The sequence below is a fragment of the Achroia grisella genome, unplaced genomic scaffold (assembly GCF_030625045.1).
Source record: "Achroia grisella isolate CSIRO2021 unplaced genomic scaffold, CSIRO_AGI_Agris_v1 utg48351, whole genome shotgun sequence".
Classification (NCBI taxonomy): Eukaryota; Metazoa; Arthropoda; class Insecta; order Lepidoptera; family Pyralidae; genus Achroia; species Achroia grisella.
The window spans coordinates 22106-43849 of NW_026712887.1; the positions used below are offsets into that span (position 1 = coordinate 22106).

At 33.8% G+C, this 21744-nt stretch overlaps 2 protein-coding genes across 3 annotated transcripts; both read right to left on the reverse strand.

Moving 5' to 3' along the window:
• Positions 1–500: 500 nt before the first annotated feature.
• On the reverse strand, positions 501–9538 carry LOC131845767 (L-threonine ammonia-lyase-like). Its single transcript, XM_059194858.1, has 9 exons — positions 9413–9538; positions 8935–9048; positions 8317–8387; positions 7879–8166; positions 7163–7325; positions 1854–2009; positions 1531–1667; positions 900–1125; positions 501–763 (listed from the first exon to the last, which is right to left on the reverse strand). The coding sequence occupies exons 1-9, from the start codon at positions 9419–9421 to the stop codon at positions 590–592; spliced, it is 1338 nt and encodes a 445-aa protein (XP_059050841.1). The 5' UTR covers positions 9422–9538; the 3' UTR covers positions 501–589.
• Positions 9539–10846: 1308 nt separating this feature from the next.
• On the reverse strand, positions 10847–21347 carry LOC131845769 (L-threonine ammonia-lyase-like). Of its 2 annotated transcripts, XM_059194860.1 has the most exons (9): positions 21136–21347; positions 17050–17163; positions 16651–16721; positions 16235–16522; positions 15307–15469; positions 14396–14551; positions 12362–12498; positions 11687–11912; positions 10847–11104 (listed from the first exon to the last, which is right to left on the reverse strand). In XM_059194860.1, exons 2-9 carry the CDS (start codon positions 17143–17145, stop codon positions 10955–10957), a joined length of 1287 nt encoding a protein of 428 aa, XP_059050843.1. In that variant the 5' UTR covers positions 17146–17163; positions 21136–21347; the 3' UTR covers positions 10847–10954. The 2 variants fall into 2 exon arrangements, with proteins under 2 accessions (XP_059050843.1, XP_059050842.1); XM_059194859.1 differs by lacking the exon at positions 21136–21347 and having other exon boundaries at positions 17050–17269.
• Between the last annotated feature and the right edge of the window lie 397 nt (positions 21348–21744).

The window sequence follows — 21744 nt, forward strand, 5'->3', positions numbered from 1 at the left end:
GTTGATGGAAAGACAAAGAAAATTATTAAGAGTAAATATCTAAAATCTTAAATTAGGAATAGATAAGAAAAAGATTAATACATGTACTAAAATATCTATGCACCTACATATATTTACAATGTGATACAACTTGAAACCTATATTACTACGTAGTACAGAAATCGTGTGTGAGCTAATTGAACAGACTTCGTCATTCTATGATCTTCTATTGATGCCATCTATATTATACCGAAACAAACCTAATAAAAACCGTATTTTCTCGGAACTATTGTTCCGATGTGATTCTGTGTCAATAGATTGTTATAGTAGTGTTGCTAGATTGTTACCAATAGTGTTTATCGGCCACCTAAGTTTAACCTATTTTTTTTCTCTCTGTAATCGGTGGCTACCTTTCTATAAGACAAATACAACAATCTTAGCACTGGGTAAGTAATCATTGTGTAGTTATCTACTCATTAAAATACAGATAAATAAAAAACCTTATTTATGAAGTTGTTCGAACATAAAAGCAACATGAAAAACATGTGTATTATAAAAAAATTACAAACAAGAGGCTCAAGTTTATATTGACGTAGTTAGAAATAATAGTTTATTTTTGCATGCAAACAGGATTGGGGGCTAAGCAGGGTCCACGTCGATTTCCAACAGTCTTCTCCGGGTGTTCGTTCATATCTTGAAAGTAATATTCCTTGTAGTGTTTCTTTATTTGATCGATTAATTCCTTTGTGTGTTCCCAACCTCTCGTTTCTACTATTACCTTCAGCTGTAGTACAAATATAATAAGATAAATAATGTTATTAGATATGACATTTGAAGCAAGTTAAAATCCTAATTTATATAACAAATATTTAGTTTTAATTAGAATTTATCATATAACATATAACAGCTGACTTTACTACCTCCACACTGAAAACATCGCCTTTGACCCAAGCTCTCTCAGGTACCAGGTCTCGTAATGTGACTCCAATTCCGGCAAGCAAGGCGCACATGTCAGCCATACCACCAGGCCTATCGTTCACAGTCACTTTGAACTTCACTAATCGGCCTTCTGCCGCCATCCCACGTTCGAGTGCACGAGCAAGGATCGTAGTGTCGATGTTTCCTCCAGAGATTACGCAAACTACTCTGAAATTTACGGGTACCTATGTAAGCAGCACATAGCAAATAGCTAAAATAAGGTAAAAATAAGAATTTTTAATTTTTTTATTTATTTAAATATTTTTAATGCACGTCATACATAAGTAAAGAGTATATGAGGCGTACTTAACACCTAATGGCAATCAATTTATCATCCTACCTCGCAAATAAAAGCAGCGCATTTTATCAAACAAGCGACTTATTTCTAACGTTTTACAAATACAAACGTCTATTAGGCAGATAAATTTATGGCAAGAATATAAGATAACAGAGAAAATAAGCAATTTTATAGGTACTACTCAAAATGTAAATTGGTTACCCCTGCACGACGTTACCCCATTCTACCATGTGTGCGTGAAAGACTTAACAGTACGTACATATTGTGATACTAACTTTTTTCCCTTAAGATTAGGAAAAAGACCAGCCATAACAGCGGCAATTGTGACTGACCCTGCACCTTCTACTACGAACCTCTCTTCTTCAACGAGATGCATTATAGCTCTAGCCACCCAATCCTCTTTTACTACAATCTAGAAATAAAAATCGATAAGGCCTCAATTTTAACAATATTGGGATATACGTCAGCATAACAATCGGACATCGGTTACGCAATTCAAGAACTTCTTGATTAAATTTTCATTCTATTAAACTATTCATTCTTCCTGTAGTCGTTTTCATTTGCTGAATTATTATTGTTATATTAAATCTGTATTTACCATTTTGTCTACAAGCCCTTTGATATTATAAAAAGTATTGACCCCAACCATGGGCACCGCTATTCCATCAGCTATAGTCGATGGCATATCCATTTTGATTCGTTCATTTTTTCGTAATGATTCCACCATACTGCAAGTTTTATCTGTCTCTACACCCTGAAAATAGGGACAAAATACGTTACTAAAATAAGTTACTGTGTCAAAAATTAGATGTATGGTATACAAAGATTCATTCAGCTGCGAGTCTGTCTTTGTCGGTTCAACAAAGATAACCAGGCATTCTAGCAAAATACATGTTTATGCTAATATAACTAGAGTGGCTTACCAGATATCCAAATATCGTAAGCGGTGGAGACGGAAGCAGATACGGGTATTACACACTGGAAGGGATCAGGCGAGTAGGTACACAACACGACACGAACACTTTAGACACTATTATTTACAATTTATGTAATACGTATATGACATACACTTTTTCAGTTTTTTTTGAGAGTGACAATAAACAAGGAGGGTAGCCCTAGTAACCACTCTAGTCATAGACTTTATATTAGCGCTATTCAACCTTAATACTTTCCCTCGCTAGTTAGAAATGTCTAGCAGTCCCAAGTTAGCTCGAATCTTCTCGAGTCTTGATCTAGGAACTGCCTTAGTCAAAAGATCAGCTAGTTGGTCAGTAGAACTTGTCTTCTGTATATCTACTAGACCTTCTTGCACTGTCTCTCGAACAAAGAAGTGTCTTATGCGGATATGTTTCGTCCGCTTATGAAACTCGGGATTATTTGCAAGGCGTATAGCCGCTTCGTTATCGACTTGTAGTGTGGGTATGCCTTCCATATTTGTAAGCTGGTCAAATATTCTTTGTATCCACACAAGCTCGCGTGCGCCTTCGCTCGCTGCAACAATCTCTGCCTCAGTAGTAGATATCGCAACTGATGCTTGTCTTTGACTGAGCCACGAAACAGCACCTCCGGCAAATAAACAGGTGACTCCTGTAGTAGAGCGTCCTGTGAGGTCATCACCTCCATGATCTGCATCACTATAGCCTTGTACTATGGCTTTGGCATTTCCATGATATTTTATGCCATAGGATATTGTTCCTTTCAAATATCTAAATATCCGTTTAACTCTTTGCCAATCAGCTTCAGTTGGATTCTCTAATTTTCTCGAAACTAGCCCAACTGCATACGCTATATCAGGGCGTGTGCCTGTCATTAGATATGCAAGTGCACCTACAGCTTCTCGATATGGGAACTTTTTCTCTTCAGGGTCTCCAACTTTCCCTGTTTCAGAAGTCCTATCGATAGGTGTTGAGATTGGGTTGCATTCAGACATCCGGAACCTATCTAAAATCTTCTTAGCATAACATTCCTGATTGATGAATACTGAACCATCTTTCAACCTTGCAATTTCCAAACCCAGATAGTAGCTTGCTGCTTTGCTTGTTATTTTTAGCGTCTGCCCTAATTCTTTAAGGAATTGGTCCGCCAGGGCTTTGTCTGTAGTGGCGACAAGGCCATCGTCTACATACAGAGTTATTAATATTTTCTTGTCTTTCACTTTCTTTGTGAAAAGACAACAATCGGCACTGTTCTGTATGAAACCCTTCTCTATTAGTACCTCTTCAAAGCAAGAGTTCCAACAGCGCGGTGCTTGTTTAAGGTCGTAGAGGCTTCTATTTAAACGACATACTTTTGAAGTGCCGTCACTGAATCCATCTGGTTGCTTCATATAGATCTCTTCTTTGAGCTTTCCATTCAGAAATGCAGTCGCTACGTCAAATTGTGTTAAATATAAGTTCTCCTTAGCACTAACACTTAACAAAGCTCTTATTGTGGCCATGCGAGCAACGGGACTGAAGGTCTGTTCATAATCAATACCCTTTCGTTGCTTGAATCCTTTAACTACAAGCCTAGCTTTGTATTTGTTAATAGTTCCGTTTGGGTTACGCTTTATATTGAAAACCCATTTACACGGAAGTGGTTTTCTGTTGGGTGGTAAATCACACAATGTCCATACATCATTCTCTTTAAGGGACTGGAGTTCGCTTGCCATAGCCTTCTTCCATTCAGCACTATCCTCTCTCTCAACAGCTTCTTTAAATGTACCAGGGAAACTCTCTGTACCTATATGGCACACATAGTCTTGATACTTCTTGGGATGAGGTATGGTCGCTCTCTCTCTTAGATTGTACCTAGGCTCCATGTCACTTAATGGTTCGACTACTTGTAGTGGTTCATCAACATCATCCCTACAGTTGTCATCATTATCCTCATTATTAGAGATAATAGAATCGCTGTTCTCATGGATTATGGATTCTTGAACATGGTCTTCCATCACCACTGTTCTATCTCCCTCTAGAACATGTTCAAAATCGTCATCCTCATTTCTAGACTCTTGCTCGATAAAGTGACTCGTATCTCTTAGTACTCCCTCTGAAGAATTAGGCATGCAGGTGGAAATCCTGAATTCAACATCGCTTTCAAAAGTAATGTCTCTTGACCTTATTGTCTTCTTTCCATCATAGACACGATATCCGTCATCATTTTCGTAGCCTATAAGAATGCCTTTAATAGCTTTCTTATCCATTTTCTTGCGATTTTGTTTTGGAATGTGCGCATAACAATCGCTACCAATTATTTTTAGGTGAGTTATCTTGGGCTTTTTTCCATGCCATAGCTCATAAGGTACTTTGCCTTCCACTCTAGTGGGACCTGTCCTATTGAGTACATAGGTAGCGGTGTTGATTAACTCAGCCCATAGTATTTGCGGCATTTGTTTTCTAGTATACATCATTGATCTCGCAGCTTCTACTAGAGTACGATTCTCTCGCTCACTACAGCTGTTTTGCTCCGGCGTGTAAGGCATAGTCAGCCGCTGTTGTACGCCGTATCTCTGTAATATCTTTCGCATATCTTTATTATCAAATTCTCCGCCATTGTCACTTAGTAAAGTCTTAATAGTATGCCCAGCATTTCTACTTTCTTCAAGCATTTGCAAAAGCTTTTCCTTTACTTCTGACTTCTCTTTGATAAAATATACAAAACGATAACTTGAAAAATCATCTTTAAATAATACAAAGTACTTATATTTTGAGATACTTTCGGTTGTAAATGGACCGCAAATGTCAGTGTGTATAAGTTCACCAACTGTTGTTGCTCTTTCCCTTGTTCCAAAGGGTTTCCGATGTGACTTCCCATAAATGCATCCTTCACATTTAACTTTATCCGGACTCAAGTGTATGCCTAACTCACGCTTTAATACGCGCATGACATGTCTCTTATCCTGGTGAGCAAAGCGTTCATGGTACAATTGTAGCATATTGGAGTCAGTTACAGCATTTATCTCTATTGTCGAATTATACTTTGTCGGCATGATGGTCTTCATGTCCAACTTGTATAAACCGCCATATGGAACTCTACGTCCTACAACTCTAGTTATGCCTTCAATATCTAAGTTGCATTCCTTAGTTGTTGACGTGAATGTACTATTCTGCATCCTATCTTGTGCTGCTAAAGTTGAAAATAAATTCTTTGTCAGTGATGGTACTAACCACACATCATTCAGAGTTATTTGCCTTATTGTTCCGTTAACATTTGACTCTACCTCAATAGTACCCATTCCCAATGCAGGTATGGTAGTACCATCTGCCGTTGATATTGTGTGGTCTGAATCAAAGTTTTGAAAACTAGTGTAAATATCTTTCTTCACTGCAATGTGTGTTGTAGCTCCACTGTCAACATACCAGCCATTTCGGTCTTGAAACTGACTTTTTGTGCAGGCATCTACCATTAGCGAAATATGTTGTACTTGCTTAGACTTGGAACCAGATGCTGACGTGTTTGAAGTTGGTTTTGGTGGCCTTCCATCCTTAATCCACTTCTTACACTTGCGAACTCTATGTCCTTTCCCAGAACAATAGTTGCAGATCAGCTGTTCGTCTGTCTTTTGTTTAACTTTTCGCTCAACAGGCGTAGTCACTAGTGCCTCTTGACGTGAGCTCTCTTGACTGCCTAAATCTGTTTCAAAGGAGCAGAGGTTACTCGTCAAACTTTCTATTGTCTTTGCAGACTGTTTCAGCATTAGCCAACTTGACTTAAAGTTAAAATACCGTTCATCGAGCGTATTTAAAACTTTACAAATCAGGAACAATTCAGGGAGTTTGGCAGTTGTGTCAATTTTTGAAATTTCGACTTTTAAGTCATTCCATATGTTTTTTAATTTTGCAATTAGAGTAGGTATATCATCCTCCTTACTGCGACTAAATCCAAAAAACTTGAGACACAAATTGTATGCCCTGTCCTCAGTTTGTCCATCAAAGAGTCTATGTAGCTCTTGCCAAACTTCGTGTGCAGTTCTATAACGCATAATCTTTTTTAATGTATCTTCGTTCATGTTTGTAGTGAGCATTAGCAGAGCGCCGCTCTGAGTCCTCCTATACAAAGCCATAGCATCATTATAGGCGCTTGTTGCAGCATCACCTGCTTCTGCAGCTAGAACTGGTTTTTGGAGTTTTCCTTCTACTGCATCTAAGGCACCTACCGTACCTTCTAGCATAATAGAAATTTGATATTTCCATGTAGACCAGTTTTCCTTACCCACAAGTTTCCCGATATCTATTTTTGTAGAGAAATCCATGGTATAAACCTTTCTTTTCTTCCGGTGGGGCCCAAAACCTAATATAACTAGAGTGGCTTACCAGATATCCAAATATCGTAAGCGGTGGAGACGGAAGCAGATACGGGTATTACACACTGGAAGGGATCAGGCGAGTAGGTACACAACACGACACGAACACTTTAGACACTATTATTTACAATTTATGTAATACGTATATGACATACACTTTTTCAGTTTTTTTTGAGAGTGACAATAAACAAGGAGGGTAGCCCTAGTAACCACTCTAGTCATAGACTTTATATTAGCGCTATTCAACCTTAATATATGCCATATCACTGAATGACGTCGAAATTTCAATAAAGATTTACTAATGTATAGAATATCAGATACTATTTATATGTATTATAGATATATTACGGTAAAATACGTAATATATCTAGTATATATAGGCGGTAATTACTTTACAGTGAAAAATATCACGTGGAGACTGAGATGATGAAGATGTGTATCTTGTTCAGATTTTTCTATGCGCAATATTAGATATATAAGGGTTGTACATGCAGGCCTCGAATTCAATTATTAGTAGATCACATTATTCGGAACCATGACAATAAAGCTTCAATCACACACGCATCGCGTCACTTTCTGCAATTCTTGCATTTTATTTTACGTTTTCAGATTGCGGTACTTACGTAAATTTCAGTGTCAGGTTTTAAATGCTTGGCGGAAATAGCGATACCGCATAATAAGCTTCCTCCACCGCAGGGTACCACTATTGCATCAACAGCTGGCACTTGCTCTATTATTTCTATTCCAATAGACCCATGCCCTTCGATTACATTTGGATGATCATAACTATAGATTAAATAAAAAATACAGTACTAAATACAATTATTTGCAACTAATAATACATAAATATCTAATGTCTAAGGATTCAATTAAATCTTCTACAACGGTTTTAAGAAAACTGACGCAGTTTATCAATTATTATACAGAATACATACAAGGACACAAACTAATAATAGAGTAGGTACTCTACACTGAAATACAGTTCGATCCATAGAAATTGAACTAAATTTGGAGGAAGGACACAGAAACAAAGTAAGGAAGAAATAAATACAATGCCCCTTTATTAGTAACATTTGCACGATATAAACGCATATGGTACACGCGATAACGGTATTTTGTTTATATTTCTATAAACACCGTTTATCTCCAGACACAAATACATATAGCACTGTAGCACAACTATGTATATCAGAACTCCTTTTCATATAAGGAAAGACGCTTATGTCAACAGTATAAAAAAAAGGAAATAAATCTTGAAATGCTACGCCAAATTGCTTAGTTTCAAGATCTCTGCTCTGCAATGTAAACATTAAGTAGGGTAGTTATAGTATGTAAGTACCCGTTAATATATGTCATCCTTTTCTCTTTCTTGATAGACATAGCGTGCAATTTTGATTCCCATATATTGGTGCCATATAGTATGAGTTTTGCTCCCATCTGTTCGCACTTAGTAACTTTATTGAGGGGTGCATATACTGGCGCGACGATGACGCAAGGTATTCCAAGTTGCGAAGCGTGGTAGCTCATAGCTATCCCGTGGTTGCCGGTCGTAGCAGTTATTACGCCAAATTTTTTTTGCTCATCAGATAATAGTAAAAGTGTGTTGCGAACTCCGCGCTCTTTGAAGCTGCCAAAAATGTTAATAAAAAAATAATATATTCTACTAAGTGTAAATTTCTTAGTCAACGATAATGTTTAGAAAATAAAATGGCCTAAAGGTAAAAAATCTAAAAAAGCTAAAAAAATTGTATGTACATTTATTGTACTTTAATTTTACCTTCCTGTGTACTGCATGAATTCTTGTTTCAAATATAAATCCATACCCAATCGTTCTGCCATGTGGGCTTTCTAAAATAGAAAATATTCATTGTAAGCATGTTCAATCTGTGTATTCTATCTATAATAGTTGAAAAAAAATATGCTTCGCATAATGATCACATATAATATTTTTTTATTATAATAGATATTTAAATAAATTAAATGTTACTTTTTTATTAAGCTATTGTTACTTTATTAAGTAATTGGTGTATTAATTTATATTTATTATTCGTAACTTGACTAAACTTGCTAACTTTCCACCGAAGCAGACATTCTACAACGTAGTCTGCGTAGATACCTTGCCTCACCTATTTCAACCTCCTTGTAGTTTGCATACCAAGATGTGTTTTAGTTCTAGTTTGAGAGAAGGCAGTAAAATTGTAGGATAACATCTTAGTCTTCCGATAATGATTGAGTGGTGTCACATGATGATCTGATGTTTGCTTGCTTTTATTTATTCATAACCACTTACCATCAACAATGGGCCGTCACCTTGTTTGCCATTTTAATTAGGTGTAAAAAACTCTTTAGGAGTGGAATAGGTAGTACACTGCACTATTGTCAGTTGTATTCTTACCGTGCAGGGTGTTCGAATGACGGCGCCCGCAATGCGTCTCGATGCTGCCAATATATCGTCATATTTTATTTTCCTTGGATTATAAGGGTCGCAATATTCATCAAATTCTATGTCCTTTAGAAACATACACAAACGTTGACAACATGTAAATAGAATGACGTATTTATAGACTCACAGTACCTACTAAGGTGGGAGGGAGTATTAATTAATATTATAAATTAAAATTATATACATAAAAAATAGATAGCAGATGTATATAAAATGTGATAAACATCGGTCAAGCCGTTTCAAAGTAGTATGGTAACTAACATTGTGATACGAGATTTTTATACGTAAGATTATCATGGCAATCTATTATTATATACTCGTATTTATATTTACGACATATCTTTGATTTAATATATGAAAAGCAAACCTTATGCAGTTATGCATGTGAGAGTCATATTACTAAAATTGGACCAAATATTTATTATATTACCTCATTCATTATGGCTTACTTAGACGGTTGACTAATAATTTTTCATATTGCAATAAATAAAGTTTATATGAATTTTGCACTCATAAAGCAATCATGTCGAGATATATGTGACTGTGATGTTCGAAAGTTAAGTCTGTCAGTTCTTTATACTTCCAAATTTTTAGTTACAGCAAAGAGGTATGTACCTTAGGTATATTCTGTAGGTACTTATTATTTTGCATTTATATCCAGTACACATTATTGCAAATGCCGTCCATATATGTATATATACGCATATAGTGGTACTATATATTAAGGTTGGATAGCGCTAGTATAAAGTCTATGACTAGAGTGGTTACTAGAGCTACCCTCCTTGTTTATTGTCACTCTCAAAAAAAAATTGAAAAAGTGTATGTCATATACGTATTCCATAAATTGTAAATAATAGTGTCCAAAGTGTTCGTGTCGTGTTGTGTACCTACTCGCCTGATCCCTTCCAGTGTGTAATACCCGTATCTGCTTCCGCCTCCACCGCTTACGATATTTGGATATTTGGTAAGCCACTCCAGTTATATTACTATATGTGTATATATACATATATGGACAGTCTCGGTAGACTAGTTGTTTACTATACCACTCTAATTCAGATGGTTGCGGGTTCTTTTCCTCGGATAATATTCATTTTTATTAATGAGTTATATTATTTGGGTATTTATCTTTATATCATTTGTCTAGTACCCATAACACAAATTCAAATTCAAATTCAAAATATCTTTATTCATGTAGGTCTATTACAGGCTCTTATGATATGTCAAATCTACCGTATGAAACTGGTATGGTTTCAAAACATACTTGACATTGTATTGTTTGCTGATGACACATCGCTCTGTTTAGTTTTGGACTAGATGGCGCTGTGTGATGAGACGTAATTATTATTATTAGATACATACTATGATTACTACTGGATGACAAACAACAAGATTTCGTCAGAAATGATTTTCATTTTTAATTCTTATAACATCATAACTATGAAGGAATGCATTCACTAATTTTATTTATTGATTTTTAATTGCATAGAGGTCAGATCAGACATTTTTATATAAAGAGTAATTAAGAATATTATAACAATATTAAGAAAAAAATAAAAAAATACCTTGTATAAAACTTATATATAAACAGGAAATGTGTGCAACTCAAAATAAAAATGCAAAACTTATTATTATTTATATAATTTTCAAAATTGTTAACTTTAACTTACACAAATAACTTACACGTATATCTTAAATATACATTATTTAATTATTATTACGCGATTGAGAAGAAATTATTTTAAACCTAATTCCTGTGAGTAAGCACCAACGTGTCGTGCTATGTACCTATGTTTTATTTTACAAAAAAGTGTATATAAGTGCTTATATTAGTTGTCCAGTACCCATAACACAAGCTGTGCTTAGCTTGGGACTAGGTATATGGCGTTGTGTGAATTGTCCAATGAAATCATTATTCATATAGTTTAGGTATAATTAACGGGTTATAATTATTATACAATATTATAGGTATATACTATGCCACATCGCTTTCAGTAACATTTGAAATCCTTCGTAACCTTTCGTCGTAGTCTCCTGCAAAGTACCATTCCTTATATAAATTTGAGATTAATGCTCGCAGTTCCTTTTTGTGTTCTGGTCCTCGGGTCTCGCACACTACTTTTACCTGAAATTTAGATAAAATGTAATAATTAATTCATGATCTATTTGCACTAATATCTGTGTATGATTTAATTTATTATTATTAATATAAACGGCTATGTTTTATTACTCCTGTATGTATATTAATAGGTATTACATACATATTCTTAATTTAAATAATATACCTAATAGTTTAAATTAGACTAAATTTTATATTAAAACAATTCTATTAATGTATGGAGGAATTTTATGGAGGGAGTAAATATAAATAAATTACTTATTGGCAGCTGTTTAGTATGGGTAACCCTACAAAAGTCTGGAGTACCCACAGGAATAAAATTAGTGCTAGGTAAGCGGTAGTTTCTATTCACACATTTCGACTTAAAAATGTAAAATTACAACGACTATTTAAAAGAGAAACACGCAAGTTCCTTTCTGATTCTTCTTGTGTTGAGACAGCTTATCGAATGAGCGGTAGATTAAAAAAGTGATGTGATGACTATTCAATAGTGCATAAATTGAGTTTATATCAATAAAGGATTTTCTATTATATTCTATTCTAAAAAAGAATACTAATTCGGTAGTTTCATAGTAACTAGACACACACCTGAACACTAAAAATATCGCCGTAAACCCATGCACGTTCTTGCATAATGTCTTTTATGGAGACTCCTATAGAGGCGATCATCTTGCACAGCTCTGCGATACCGCCCGGTCGGTCACTGACTGTTACTTTGAATTTCACTAATCTCTGTTCAGCTGCAAGGCCGCGTTCCAGACACCGTCCTAAGATCGTGGTATCGATATTACCACCGGATAGAATGCACACTACTCTGAAATGTTAGTGCTACCTGTTTATGCACTACACACAAGCTATAAAATAATAATAATTTTTTTACGACTGTTATCAGAGATATCAACTGCCAAAATTATTAAATAGGCTTGTCTTTTTAATTTAGTATTAGTAATCAAACAAGTGGAAAATGAGTAATATAGTAGCTTATGAAAGTAATATAGTATAGCTTATGAAACTAAATAAAGTAGCTATTGAAATTTAACACAATGAATGACTGAACTGAACTACTTGATAGGATTTAAATTCTTTCATCTATAATATGCTATGGACCATGTAGGTCTCTACTTAATATAGTTATATTCTCACATAATTTAGTTAGTATTGTAAAAAATAAATTCAAATGAAAGGAAATCATTTAAAATTAATAATTTTCAAAGTACTTTGGCAAATTCATTATTATTAGTCGTTTTTTAACGGTTAACTCACTTTTTGTTAGCGAGCTCTGGCACAAGACCTGCCATTATAGCCGCTACACCTACAGCACCACCGCCTTCCACCACATACTTCTCTTGCTCTACCAGCCGTAATATAGCTCGAGCAAGCCAATCTTCATTTACTGTTATCTACAAAATGATATATTATGAGTACTAATAAATGTACATATATAACATACTCTTTGTCTTATACATTAAAATCTATGTTAGTAATTATTATAGCAATTGTTATGTATATTATATATGTAAGGTAAAATTGGTGATGACGATCAAAAAGTGCTAGTATACAAGTCTATTTAAATAAATAATATTTGAATTTAAATTCGCGACCGCTGAAAGTTGGGCCACGGCTGCTACATCACAGTGATAGTGAAAAGTTCTACAAATTGTTTATAAAAATAACTTGCATTATCTTTAATCCGGTTCGTAGTCTTAGGAAATAGATAATGTATGATAATTTGTATTGTCCAAAGTCGAATTAAATGTCAAAATGTCATGACATAAATAATTTTGATATTTATGTGCATACAACTCTATGACATTTCGTTCTACTTGGTTCTACCACCAGTCAACATCGACTTCCGGCAACATCATTGAAATTATTATTCAATGATAATTTCAATGATGTTGTTAAGAGTACAACCAATATTTGTAAGCAAAGCTGTAGGTACCTATAAATTACATCTCCTTTAAAAATACACTTTCTATCCAACCGCCAAAAAGTTGGCTCTCAAAATAATCACAAAATTTCTGTCCTATGAATCAGCACCAAACTTTACACAGGGCAAGCACAATAGATAGGGTAGGTAAAAAATTATAATATATAAAAATTTATAAAATATTGGTGTTCATAAACAGCTAAAATGTCCTACATGAATACCGAAATGATTTTTAAATTTGAGATCAACGTATTACGTATTATGGTTACCTGATTATAGTCCTCATAGAGAATGGCTATATAATTTATTGGAAATCCTATATAGAAATAAATTTACGTAAAGAAATTTAACCATTTCTATTTTCTGGCACCTTTATAACATCCTAGCTCGACTAGGGGTAATTATAGTTGTTTATTATGTTATCTAATTAGGAGGTAATTAAGACATCACACAAAACGATTATAATAATTAAAACAATCAACAAAAGTAAGGTAGCCAATAGTGATAAAACGGAGCAGATTGTATGTAGGTATAATAGTGATAGTCACTCATTAACCACCTACTGTTTGATATTATTGTTGATTAGTTTTCACATTTGACCCCAGGATACAAAATACAATATATAAATATTACTATACTCATCGCGGTTTGTAGATATACACTAAGTACATCTGTATGTAAAATTCTCCTGTCACAATGTTAGTTAACATACTCCTCCGAAACGGCTTGACTGATGTTTATGAAATTTTAAATGCCCCTAAGTGATGAGGTTTATCTATCCCGAACAGTTATTTTTTTATTTTTGGACCTTTTTTTTACTGTTGCATTAAAAATACACACAACCCTAAATTTTCACCATTTTAGTACCTACCAACCCCTACTTTTAAATACCGATTTTAATTTGTATGGCAAAACAACGTTTGCCGGGACAGCTAGTATTAAAATGAAGTATTCATTGCACTTCAACGGATAAGTTTAAAAGTGCTATATGCCCTCATATACAATATAAGTACGAACATAGTACATCGTGTTACACAGTGCATCTACTGCGTTTCTCTGCCATGCATGCTCATGTGGTTGATGTAGTGTAATCAAACATCCGATATAATTCCGGAGTTATATTGATGAAATTAAATATACCACATCCCGGATCACGCAGTAATGGTTATAACCCATACAATTATACTATTTATTATAATATATAACTGTGAAATAAGTATACATCGGTTATTTCTTTAAATTTAACTTTTTTATGGAACGTGACGAAATAAGAATATTATAGAATAGTTATATTATGCGAAATTAACAAATAAAGAATACGTCGTATTCGTGTTATGATATTTGTTGTTATAATAAAAATATATTACCAGTTTGTCCATGATTGTTTTGGCAGTGAGGAATGCGTTATACCCCATAGTAGGGACAGCGAGTCCATCTGCAAGGGTCGATTTGATTTCGACACTTACGGGTCCTTCATTCTTGATAGCCACCTTCATACTAGGACATTTCTCCGTCTCCACACCCTTAGAAAGATTATATTAATATTTATATTAAAACAGACTTTTCATTTAAACAATTTAAAAATTTACAACCATTTCCGTCATATCTGAAAATTCTTAAATTGTTTGGTATGAAATATGGGTATATAGTAAGAAAACATATTATGATTTATTATATGAAAACTATAAATTATTTTCCAAAACTTATCTTCTATTTTCAGCATAACACCCTGTAGTTACGGAATGGACTCCTATATTATAACTTAAGCCTGTCTTGTATAATTAAATATAAATTTGGGTATAGTTCATGAGAGTAACTAATGTTATTGTCGTACCGATAACCCAACAAGTAGATATCAATTGAGATATCATTTAAAGTTTTTAGATAAATTATTACTACATTATTATTATTGTAAATTATTGTTTAAAATATTACATAATAAGTTACACAATTTTTTACGAATCCAAATAAATTTATATCACTCGATTTGTTGTACATTATAAAGATTTTCCTTATTTTTGTCCTATTTTTATTACATTAGTAGGATATTGTTTATAACGGGTAAGTCGATATTTATTAAACTACTAGCTGAGCCCGTGATTTCACCCGCGTTAAATTTCACTAATAAATATAGCCTATGTGTTATTCTAATGCATAAGCTATATTACTGTAAAGTTTCATCAAAATCCGTTCAGAGTTTTTGAGAAAGAGGTTCAAACATCCATTCTCACAAACTTTCGTGTTTATTATATTATTATTAAGATTAACAGCTACTTACATATATAAGAACATTTGGATTAAGGTGTTTTATAGCAGTGGCAACCCCAGCTAACAGTCCCCCGCCACCCACCGGTACCAGCACAGCGTCAACATCAGGCACTTGTTCCAAAATCTCGAGCCCGACTGTTCCTTGTCCAGACATAATGTGTGGGTGATCATAACTACGAAACACATATTCGTTTTGTGATAAATTAATCGTATTACCGGGGGAGTAGGGAGGAAGAGATTATTAGTATCGGGGACTAATCGCCAGCCAGCTTATTTTTTTTTTCTTTATTTAGGACTAACAAACAGTAATACAATATTAAATATACATACAATATGTGATGAGATGAAAGATAAATGTATCACCAACGACGTTAATCACAGTTTACTTAAGACAATAATTATATAATCACGCAAATTTGTTTTGTTGTTTGTTGTGGTGAATTTTATACAAAGTTACAAATATCGACTCAAAATGCAACTTATTTATTAATATAAAGAAAGCGTAAAATGAAATAAAATAAAATAATAATAATAAATTAAAAAAAGGAATTACTAAGAATAAAAATTAACATCTATTAAGTTAAGTGGGTATGTGACAAATTCTGGCCAACCATCTTTTTGAATAATGATGGTCTAGTAGCAAATATATCTATATTAGAGAACTTATCATTATATGCTTTAACAATTCTATTAATTGGTGACCGAGTACCAGAGTCTGGCAATATACATATCTTATAAATATATATGTATACCAATCCATACGTACTCGTATTTAATAATAACGTCAAGTAAGGAACAATTTAAACCCAATCGTATTGTTAAAAACAAAAACTACTGGTTTTATACTGGTTTTAACTTTAATATAGTATATAGTAATTACTTTAATATATATATATATACCTACTTATATAATAAAGTATGTATTGTATTTAACTTACCCATTAATATATGTAAGCTGTCTCTCTTTAGCGAGCATCATGGCATGATATTTAGCTTCCTTCATGTCGTTTCCATGTATTATAACATTAGCACCATAAGACTGGCATTTCTGTATTTTCATGATAGGCGCTACATTTGGCATAACCACGGTCACTGGGATTTGCAATAAATTGGCATGGTAGCTCATAGCTTGGGAGTGGTTTCCTAATGAAGCAGAGATAACACCACATTTTTTTGCTTCTGGCGAAAGTAGCAGTAAAGCGTTTCTCGCACCTCGCTCTTTGAAGCTGCCAAAGATATTGTAGAAACAATATAAATAATATGTCGTTTTTTTACAAATATTAATTTTAATACACTAAGACACAGATTATAAACATGTAAAAGTTTTTTTTTATCATAAATAACGGCAGCTTACCTTCCTGTGTGTTGCAGGAAGTCATTCTTTAGGTAAATGTCCATACCATATATTGCAGACATATGTGATTTCTGTAAAAATAATAATATTATAGTCTCAATTCTTAGTTGCAAACTTTCAATATTTCTATGCTATGATTTTTTTATGAAATTATCTAGGACAGATGTATTTTGGCGTATAAATTCTACACAAAATATTGGGCCAACAATTTATTATGATACATCTTGAAAAATGTTAACACTTTTAAGCTAGAGGTAAGACTCTTAGGGCTCAGTTGTAGTTTCAATAAAGTTACGTATTTAAAAAAATAAAATGTTTGGTCTATATATTCTTGACAACTATTGAGATTTATGGCGTTTGTAGAGGAAAAAAATACAAATAAATAAATATCAGTCTTACCACACAAGGCGTTTTTCTAATTCCGCTTTGAATCCTGAAGGCTGCGGCGGAGACATCCTCGAAAGATATCCGTTGCGGATTTTCTTTGTCACACATAGGATCAAACTCGATAGTCTGGAATACCATGTTTGTTATACAGACGATGGCATAATAAAATATAGGTGCTACGGTCACGTCGATTACTCGACACTCCCAATATTGTAATAGTGTTCAATGTTTAAGTTATCTTTTAATATGTTAATTAAAAGGTCGAAGTCTCGAAGATGAAATTGTTGTAACAAGATAAGCTTAAATTGGCCTCAGATTACTATATAATATTACGATTCTAATAGAAGTTTTTTTGGAACTGAATAATATTTTTTTTATAAGATTGGGATGTTTTTTTAATATAAAGAAATAAAAATGAATCTGTTGGAAAAATAATAAAGTACAACTATGTTCTTAAACACCGTGGCGCTAAGAAACACATAGAAACATTTTTTTTCTACCTGTTTTAATGCTGTTGGTCGTATATAGCTTTACCGGCGAAAATGGAGTTCTACTGAACTCTTTGAGTGCTTTCTGTACTCAGAAAGCACTCAAAGAACAGCACAGAAAGGGATCAACTGGAGGGACTCATAAAACCTAGTAACTGATAGATTTGACCTTTCACAGTGTTCAGAATAACTCTGTTCCCGATGATTTTTTTTTAAATATAGGTAGATACATACTTTGTAAATTCATATTTCTGAAATTTGCAGTAGGTATCCATAACAACTTTATTTTAGTACCTATATTGTATTTTTAAACACAAGTTCGCCCGCGTCTTTTGATCAAAAAAGTTAGATAAGTATCGAATTAACACAGTTTACTTTTATGTTACTACTTATCAGTTGTCTAGTATCCGTAACACAAGCTCAGTTTACCTTGGAACTAGATGACAATCTGTAAATTGTCCTGAGATGTTATTATATTATATTACTACTAGCTATATGTACCTACATGTGTAGGGGAAGAAGGGTCGAATGGCGTTCACTTAAGGAAAACATGGTGTATTTTATATATTATTTATTGCAAATACAAATTAAGAAAAGTAATAAAGTCTTTAATTATCGAGTAACCAACAATTTAACATCAAAAGCGTATAACTTTATTCTAATAGTAAGAAGACATTATTAAAAAAACTAGTTTGAGCGGCATTGCCCCTGACTATGGGTAATGCCGCTCAGGGTACGGGGTGATGTCTAATAACCAGTAAAATATATTAATTAATGAAATATTCATAAGATCAATCTTAAATAATAAAAGTAAAATCTACAATACCCAATTATCCCCATTTCTACGTAAAATTACCCTTTTTCAATTGAATAAATAAAGTACAGGCTTAGATGTCAAATCAACTTCAATTATTGTAATATAATATAAAATAATAATAATTATTAGAGGGAAGACAAATTAGCAATAAAAATATTTTATCCTTGGATACATAAATAACATATGTATTAGGGTTCATGAATTCTCGAGCTTTTCAATTTCTCGGGTCTCGAGAATTCTCGAGGTTAATTTCTCGGGTCTTCTCGGGTTGTCGAGAAATTTACATTTACGTACGTTTTCTCATATTATTTGGTTCCAATAACGTCAAAAAACTCAGTGGTTTCATTTGAGACGAAAACCACTGCATTTTTGGTTAAATATTAATTATAAAACTTTTATTGAGTAGGTATATTTAAAAACATTATACATATTATGAATAAGAACATATGAAATTACCGTTTTGTCGTACTGGCCACTTTGATCTTAAATATCTCCTCTTTGGTTAGAAATTTCAATTTCAAATTTACCGTAGAACATATGCTTGGTTTTTTCTTTGGGTCACTCAGCTTACAAAATGGAAAACTTAAAATATCGCGTCATTTACAAGTACGAGTACTAGTTCCGCCATGGCACTAGTGCTGTAGAAACGTCTCGAACGATTAATGATGTGTATGGTGGTGGTGTCGCAAACGAAAACACAATGCATTTTTGGTTGCAACGTTCTCGTTCTGGAAATTTCGACCTGCAAAACAATCCCCGTGGGCGGCTGGAGTACAAGATTGGTAACGAAGAATTGAAGGCTATTATGATAGCAGATCCATCGCAAACCACGTCCTAGTTAGTTGCAGGTTGCGGTGTTGGTGACAAAACTGTATTAATCCACTTGTAGCAAATTGGGAGGGTGAAAAGCTTTCCCTCATGAATTGAGTAGACAATTCGGGTTTCGATCGGCAAACGCGCGTAGACTGCTGCGTTACATTAGTCAACCGGCATAATAATAAAGGGATTTTAAATCGAATCATTACCTGTGATGATGTGGATCTTGTATGATAATTGGAAACGCTCATCACAATGGCTGAACCTGGCAAACCAACCAAAACCTGCTCCAAGCGAAAAACCCAAAAAAGTTACTTGCGAGCGTTTAGTGGAATAGTTCCGGTGTTGTTCAAGCTTTCTTAAATCTGGCCAGATGATTACGGCAGATGTGTGTTGTCAGCAATTGAGAAACCATAATGGAAAAAGCTAGCTGCTAAACAACCGAGGCTGGAGCGTAGGCTACTGCTGCTTCAGGACAACGCTAGACCACACACTGCACAACTGACATTTACCAAATTAGAAGAGATTCAATTGTAATGTCTAAGACTTTACAATTGCTCCCTGGACCTTGCTCCAACAGATTACCATTTTTTTCGAAATTTGGATAACTGATTGGGAAAAATTCAAACCCGATGGGGCAGGCCAAAGTGCCTTCAAAGATTTTATTGATATGTCCAAATGTTCCCGTTCAAATGTTTTTTTCAGTAAAGGGATCAATGAAGTACCTATGAGATGGCAAAAGTGCATAAATAGCAATAGTACATAGTTTGATTAAATAAACAAGTTATATTTTGAAAAAAAAAATACTTCCGGTAATACCTAATATTATTCAGACTTATATTTATAATGACAGCACCATTTTTGGCTGGTTATTTAGAAAATTAAACTTGTAAACAAAAAATAGTTTCTGTAAAACAAAAAAAATACCTGAATACTGTAGTAATGAATCTAATAATAGAAAACCTTAATATCTTGTATTATTACGCCGCCACGCAATACAACAAACGGCAATTTAATTTCTATATAGGTACTTGATTTCTCGAGTTCTCGACTTTTCTCGAGCTTGATTTCCCGGGAACAAAAACCCAACGACGGGAATTAACCCTAATATGTATCTATCTGCGAATCCCACCCTGAACATGTAGCATGAGCCCACAGTCCGCAGATGGTACAGCAATACCAGAATTCATATTTTTCCAAATTTCTGTTAAATAATACATTTGTTATAATTTCTATCGTTCACATTCATTTTGTGTGTCATTCGCAAAGATGTATCATGTTTTTTTTTGCTTTTTTTGGACAAAATTTATTTTAATCATAGTTTTGACTGATTGGAGGTCTTTTTCGGTCTTTTCGGTCTAACAACGTGGAGCTTGGTTTTCGGCACAAAGAGATAATGGCTCACATGGTCGTTTTGTAATTAATTAGAAATTAAAAAAAATAATGCGCAAATTTTAAAAATTGATTGCATTACCATAAAAAGATTAGTTTTATTAGAAAAAAAAATATACTTAATAATTAAATAAGCATTAAAATTTTAGACTTACCGCCATAAAACAATTATGCAAAAATTTGATCAGTATGGCCGCAAACTTCACGATCACATGACGCGAGCTGACTGTGTGTTTGCATTGCTGGCTTTTAGAGGCTACCTATCCTCGTGCTTGGCGGCACATGGCACATGGCGGCGTGTTGCTACATTCCATTTTGATAGAGTTACAGAAGTGAGCGCCATTACCCGGGGAGCGCTATTACCCCTGCTTACCCTACATGTATTACGCGGCGTACGCAGTATTTTTTATGTGTTTACACGTTGGCGTTACATTATTTAAGTTAACATATAAATAACTATACTATAATAACTTACTACTACCACTACTACTATGTACTAATAATTAACGTTTTGGAAAATATTCTATAACCTATATTCTTCAGGGACAATGGTAAAATAATTATTCAAATGGGTTCAAAATTTACCTCATTATTATATCTGTCTACGGATGTTGATTCCGATCCGTCAATGATGATTCATCTGCGATTTGGTTTACCAAATTTTTGGATTTTGCTGTTCGTCTCATAGTACTTACCTATACTTTGTTCATATATTTAGCAAGCTTTTTTATATATTTTACGAATATGTGTGTATGTACACCTACGCCTATATATAGGTATTAGGTACATATATGTAAATAAAGGGACACTTACTGAAGGTTCTACTGTATATGACTCCATTGAAACACAACACAAGATGTTTTTGATTCACAAATTATATCAAAAGTGTATCTAAATCGATTTAATACCCACAAGCGCTTTATATTTTCTTAATTAAAATCGATACACGCGTACAGTGAAGTCTATAGATATAGTTACTTACTTAAAATGTATATAGAATTATTACATTAAAGATAAATTAATGATGTCATAAACATATCGCATCTATCGGTCAACACAGTTAAAGTGAACATGCGTCAATTGATGGAGTCGCTATCGAAGAAAGTCAGCAGGACAGACGGATATTATTATTATATATTTATTAATGTATATAGTCTCTATGGCTTTGTAGTTGCATATCCACATTATTGTATT